General features: G+C 40.2%; 1 protein-coding gene across 1 annotated transcript in view; it reads right to left on the bottom strand.

The window, feature by feature from the left end:
• Window positions 1-6,598, bottom strand: part of RUNDC3B (RUN domain containing 3B) — a 56,705-nt gene that overhangs the window by 2,971 nt on the left and 47,136 nt on the right. Inside the window, exons 9-10 of the mRNA XM_033051639.2 lie at window positions 881-1,027; window positions 394-509 (exon numbers count right to left, since the gene is read on the bottom strand). Of these exons, the coding sequence (XP_032907530.1) occupies window positions 394-509; window positions 881-1,027 (263 nt within the window). The remainder of the gene's footprint in view (window positions 1-393; window positions 510-880; window positions 1,028-6,598) is intronic.

Below are 6,598 nucleotides of genomic sequence, written 5' to 3'. Positions count from 1 at the left end.
GTCTCCAGATAAATGATAAATGCAAAATGCAAGAATGACAGTGATAGTTGCAAATCCATTTAATCATTCTTTTAAAACCAAAAAAAGGAAACATAAGGAGTTTGTTTTAGCAGAAAGATGTCAGCAGATCCTCCTTGTAGTGAAGCTGACTGGTTCTGTGATGGAGAAGGAAGAGATGTACAACATATTTGAAGCTTAGCTTTAAATACAGAGGAGTGAGGTGAGTATCTGCATAAATCCAAACTTATTTGAAACAGAGTCCTTAGGGAAACTTAAACACTAAGCATAACAATGAAAAATATGTTTCTTCACACTGAAAATTTGTCTCACAGGGACTGAGGTTCAGCGCTATGAAGAACGAAATTAAAGGAAGACATTAGACTGGCTCTGTACCTTCATTCAACAAGTTAATTCCATCTTGCTTCCCATCCTGTGAGTGACCTGGATCCAGAGAGGATTGAGAAAGACTAACTTCTGCTGAAAGTTGGTCCAGACTTTGAAAACTCTTCCTGTAAAGCAAGTAATATTTGATAGCAACACATTTAAAGGTCTAACTAGTATCTTCAACTCTCCTTAAAAAGTTTTCTAAAAAAACCTATGCAGTTAATCTTTCTTCTCTTAAAACACTATTTTTGTTTATTTCCTAAGCCAGTTCTTTGCTATAGCAATGATTTATTTTTCTGCCCTTCTTAAAGAGAATTAAACCACAGGAAGAAAATTTTTATGGAAAGCAAGAGAAACTGATTGTAGTTACCAGTGATCTTTGTACATTGTAACAAGTGACTCCAATAGGACACGTTCCAAACTATGCTGAGGGAAATCCATCATTTTCAGTTTCCCTATTCCTCTAAGAGGGAATCCAAATAAACATGAAGCTTACTCATCCCATTGTTGATTGTGCTTTCTATAGAGTAGAGTGTCCAAGGCAACAGCATTGACATCCAGAGCTCCTGGGGAAGGCCACTGATTGGTGAGGTGAGTAGTTAATTCTTGTCTTGATCTCAAGTCATTATTCTTTAGCACAGTTCTGTGAATACAAAAAAAAAAAACCAACCAAAAAACAAAACAAAACAAAACAAACCCGAAAAAAGAAGTCTGTTAAATGCAGTTCCTCAAGATAAAGGAAAACCAGGACATAGATGGTCATAGAATCATCATGTTTGAAGAGATCTTCAAGATCATCCAGTCCAACCATGACCCAGCACTGCCGCTGTAACCCCTAAACCATATCACCCAGTGCCAGACCCAGATGCCTCTTAAACACCTCCAGGAATGGTGACTCCACCATCTCCCTGAGCAACCTATTCCAGCCTGACCACCTGAACAGCGAAAAAGATTTTGTAGTATCTAATCCAAATCTCCCCTCTTAGGTCTCATCTTAAAGCTATTTCTTTGGGTCCTGTCACTGCAGCCACAGCAGAAGAGACCAACCCACACTCACTACAAACTCCTTTCAGGAACCTGTAGAGAGTGATGAGGAACCTGCTGAGCTTCCGCCAGACTAAACACCCTCAGCTACCTGAGATGTTCCTCACAGGATGTGATTTCTGCCAAACAGCCCTCCAGCCTCTCCTCCCCAAGCCTGCAGCACTGCAGGGAGTTGTTATGACTCCAGGGCAGGTCCTGGCACTTCACCTTCTTGAACTTCATGCAGTTGTCTTCAGCTCATTGAGAAAGCCTGTCCAGATCTCTCTGCAGAGCTTTCAGCAGACCAACACTCCCACCCAACTTAGTGTCATCTGCAAGTTTACTGAGGGTGATCTCAATTTCCACATCCACATCACCAATAAAGATGTTAAACAGGACTGACCCCAAAACTAAGCCTAGGGGAGCACCACTTGTGACTATCCAGATATTCTACTTCAAGTGACCAACAGACTGCTATTTTCAGAAAGCATCTTAGACTGTTTGCTTTTTCTAGGGGAAGCAACTTAGAAACACATTGAGACATATTTAGGAACAACAACAAAAAAAAGTTGACATTTGAATAATTCTACAAAAGCAATAAAGAAAAGCAACTGCATTTAAAAGGTTCTTTCTATCAGCATAGTGGTAATTGACAGGCCAGCTATTTTGCAAGCCTACTGTGGGAATGTGATGTGCTTCCCTCAACATAAATTTTTTGCACACACTTGCATTGTCCCTTCAAGACTTTTTCAAAATGAACTGAAAACCAGACATGTTAATTCCACTGTATGCTTTCAGGAAAAATATAATACATAATTACGTAATTATTCTATCACATTACAATTTCTAGTAACTATGTCTGTAACTGACACAACAGGGTAAACTGAATACCTTAAATGCTCAAATTATTTTTCGCCTCATATTCTCAATAAAGTAAAAGCAGTCTTCTAAAATTCTAGAACTGAACAAGTTAATATGCTAGTATTGGAAATGACCTGCCAAAAGCCTGATTATACTGAAATAAGGAAGGTACATAGTTTTTCAGGCTCCAAGACAAGACCAGCCTTTTTCCAATAGCACAAGACAGCCTTTGATATGTATGCCCTCATACTGCTGTAGAACAACTAGAAATAAAAGTAATAGCATTTTGTAATTGGATTTTCTAAGTCCTCCAATCCATAAAATACTAGACAATAGTAAAATGTTGCTCAACAAGAAGTCTGGCTATCTCTGGCCTGAAGCAAAAAAGCATATTTACTCATTTCCATACCAAATGTACTCAGAAGTTCAAAGCCAAATGCCATGTTGCTATCCAAAATACCAAAATTGCACAGCAAATTAAATAACTATTCATGGCACACATACAATTACAGTAATTTCACGACTATAAGGTGCACCCTTTTGACTAAAATTTTCCCCCGAACCCGGAAGTGTGCCTTATAGTCCAGTGCACCTTATATAATGGACAAAGTTGTGAAATTTGCCAACCTGGAAGTGTGAGCCGCAATGGGGGGGTGGTGCCGCGGGAGCACCGAGTCGAGAGGGGGGGCGGGAGCGGGCAGCCACAGCCAGCAGGAGCCGCGCGGGGAGGGAGGGAGCTGCCGCTGGCCCCGGCCCCGGCAGCTGCATGGGGAGGGAGGGAGCCAGCACCAGCCCCAGCCCCGGTTGCCACGCGGGGAGGGAGGGAGCTGCCGCCGGCCCCGGTCCAGGGGGAAGAAGAAGCCGCTGCCGGTCTTGGCCGCCATGCAGGGAAGAAGAAGCCGGCACCGGCCCCAGCCCGGCATGAGCTGCTCAGGGAGGGAGGGAGGGAGCCGTTGCCGGCCCCGGTCCGGCACGAGCCATGCAGGGAAGGAGGGAGCCGCTGGCCCTGAACCGCCACAAGCTGTGGCCGCCCCGAGCTGCACCTCACCAGCCAGTGCCGAAGGTGGGCAGGAATGCCAAGGCCCACGGCACGGGGAGGGCGCCTGGGACTGCATTTAAAGGCTACGCCAGTCTGAAAAATGTTTGCAAATTGAGCACTGTCAGTAATTCGTTACTTTGTTGCGCACGGCACAGCTCCTCGCTGCAAAAAAAAAGTGCGCCTTATAGTCCGGTGCGCCTTATATAAATGTACAAAGTTGCTAAATTTGCCAACTCCCGGAGGTGCACCTTATAACCCGGTGTGCCTTATAGTCATGAAATTACTGTACATGAATTTTCCAATAACATTTTCAACAGGTCTGTTTTTACAATACAGTTATTATTCTGGTGGTATTTGAACTGTTTAGACAGTAACCTCTCTAATAACAATGCCCAAAGAGGCAAAATTTCCCACTAAACAAAGTAAAACAGCAGTAAGTTCAGTAAGGAACTTTCAGCAGCTGAGTTTCACAGAGAAGACAGATTCAGAGTTTTACTGCATGAGAAGGGGATGAAGCACAAGCCTGATTAAAATTAGTTTCTTTAAACTTCTCTCAAGATGACTGTATTGGTTTAAATTCAGGGTTAGCCCTCAGTTAAATTGAGGGTTTAAATTCCCTCATCATTCATACAAGTAAACAATTAACTTTTCTACCCAGGCATCCTCACCCTCCTAAGAGGTCTACAGTAATAACCACTTTACTAACCCAAAGCTCTCAATAATTTAAAGTATCTTCCATGGTATTCACTTCCCCATGTAAAAACCCTAAACCCCTGGGAAACATCAAGCCTTACACAGGGCTGTTACTGGTTTGTTGATTTGAGGAAACTGAAACAGCAAGATAGCAATTTCTTATGAGGATTCCCAGGTATATCACCTCCTTATTCAGAAGGACATCTTGAATGTTTTCACAGAAGTTTCATAACAGGACACAGTTTATATGAGCAACTATGCCCACAGTGCCTAAATGTAAATTCATACATGCAAATTTCCATTTGGCCAACCTCAATATGCTATCACAGACACACATCTGCAGACAAGTTGCTAACAATGGAAGTTTTGCATTTGAATAGATCTATATTTCTATATTCCACACATCTTTACACCCTACTAACCAGAAATTTCACCATTTCTGTGTGAACAAAGAAATTCTGAAGCAAAGATTCACCAAGTTTCTCCAGAAATTTTAACATAACATTTAAAGATAGTTTCAGTTAATAATTTCTTAAAGCACTCCACCATGCTCAGGAAGAAAACTAGGCATCAAATATTCTCATCTTAAAACTTTTATTTTGAATCTTTAAAAATATGCAAAAATAGATTCGAAATTATAAAATCAGTCCCAGAACAATATCAAATATATAAAAAAATAGTAGCATAGACAAAATATTTACACCAGGTGCTATTAGTAACCACCAATTTTATCAGCTTTATAGATTATTTAGCTCTTTGCTCTTTTGCAGACAGTTTGCAAGTATCATAAGACTCCACTACAGCAGAGAGCCATTATTATAAAGGCATTGCCTGCAGACAGCAATTATCTCGAAATGCAAAAACTGACACTGCTTTTGTTTAACGAAACTTATTTGAAGAGTCAGCCCAGAAACACAGAACCATTTAGGTTGGAAAAGACTTTTAGGATCGAGTCCAACCATAAGCCCATCACTGCCAAGTCCACCACTAAACCATGTGCCTAAGCACCATGTCAACACAGCATACAGAATCCTCACACTCTTAATCACCATGAGGAAAGATGGCCCTGCTACAAATATTCAAAAACAGGAAAAGAGGTGGATACAAAAACATTTACTACAGGAACAAGTTAAAAAGGAAGAAAATATGGTCAAGTTTTAATGAAAAATGCAAATACAAATTTCAAAACTCAATGTGACAAAAAAGCTGTGCAAGACTAGTGCTGTCCGGCTCTTGTTCAGACAAGAGAAATGCTTTCTAGAGGTTAAGAGCTCTCAAAGGAGAATAACTAATTTAATCTAATAATCTGATATCTAATTCAGGCACATTGAATTTCTACACTAGTGGTCTTGTTCCCCAGAATGCAAACACTGTAACCAGGCTGGCCAACTCTGTGCAGAGGTGCTGCAGGGTTTGAGGCAGGACTTTTCCTCACACCAGGACCGCAATGAGTATGAGTTCCATTTTTAAATACAGTTCAATAAAATATGGTTCTATTTGCTTTGCAGCTATGAAGATTGAAGAATGATGCAAGATAAAGTCTGTAGACAGTATGCTAAGTCATTTAATATAGGAGTAAAAGCAAGGACACTCCAAAAAGAAAAGAGGGTAAGTAAGAGAGAAAATAGTATTCACTAAAGGAAGAAGTTAAAAAACAAGGAAATACAATTAATCCTGAGTGAAAACAAACACATACACCAAGCTGTTAATGCCTTTTCTTCACTCTGGAAAAGAAGATAAAATAAGTGGCTAAAAGTAATAATCTCAGGGAGGTGGTTGGTACATGGAGAATACAGTGCATCCTAGTAAGAGATTGTATGGTCGCCTTTTGAATGAAAGGCAGTGTGTGAGATATGGCTGAACAGGGTATCCTGGACTAACACACTGGGACTGCAGAGTGAAGAAGGATTTGTGCAGTGTAGGAAGATTATGTAAGACCTTATGATGAGCGCAGGGGGTTAAACCCATTTATGGTACATTCTCTAATCTAGGTATGAAAAAATTCTTGATTGTCTGAGAGCCTGTGAGCTTCCCCTCTCTCGTCCAACTAACTGGTATCCTCTGTGTCTACAATTATTTCCATCTCTTTACAATCACATCAGCAAAAAAGTAGCAGTAGCTGTTTTATAATCTGCAGAAAGTAAACAGACCCTTAAACAGAAAGTCCCCTTAGCAGTCCTCAGCCCAAACAACACTTTTGTAAGATAACATCATACAGAATCTCAAGTTCTGCAAACATTATAAAATAAAGAAATAGTGAAGAGATAGGCAGAGAAAGAACACTCAACAACCAAAACATCAGTCTATTACCAACATTAATCTCAAACTGAATCCAAAAAACACCACTGTACCATCTACTAGGAAGAAAATTAACTCCATCCCAGCTGAAATCAGGGCATTTATTTTAAAATGACCCTTTGTACTACTTCACAGCATAGATTTTTCCATAATGCATATCTATATAAGGTTAGTATAATATACAGTCTTGCCATGTTGTCCCAGGATAACATTTATGGCACTTGAATTGTGGGATTTTTTTAATATCTGAAAAAAAGAAAAACTCCACACAAATTTTAGATACTACTGCAAGTAATAATT

This window comes from Catharus ustulatus, chromosome 1 (genome assembly GCF_009819885.2).
Source record: "Catharus ustulatus isolate bCatUst1 chromosome 1, bCatUst1.pri.v2, whole genome shotgun sequence".
Classification (NCBI taxonomy): Eukaryota; Metazoa; Chordata; class Aves; order Passeriformes; family Turdidae; genus Catharus; species Catharus ustulatus.
The sequence above is the reverse complement of the archived record's forward strand: the minus strand, read 5'-3'. Positions and strand labels throughout refer to the sequence as shown.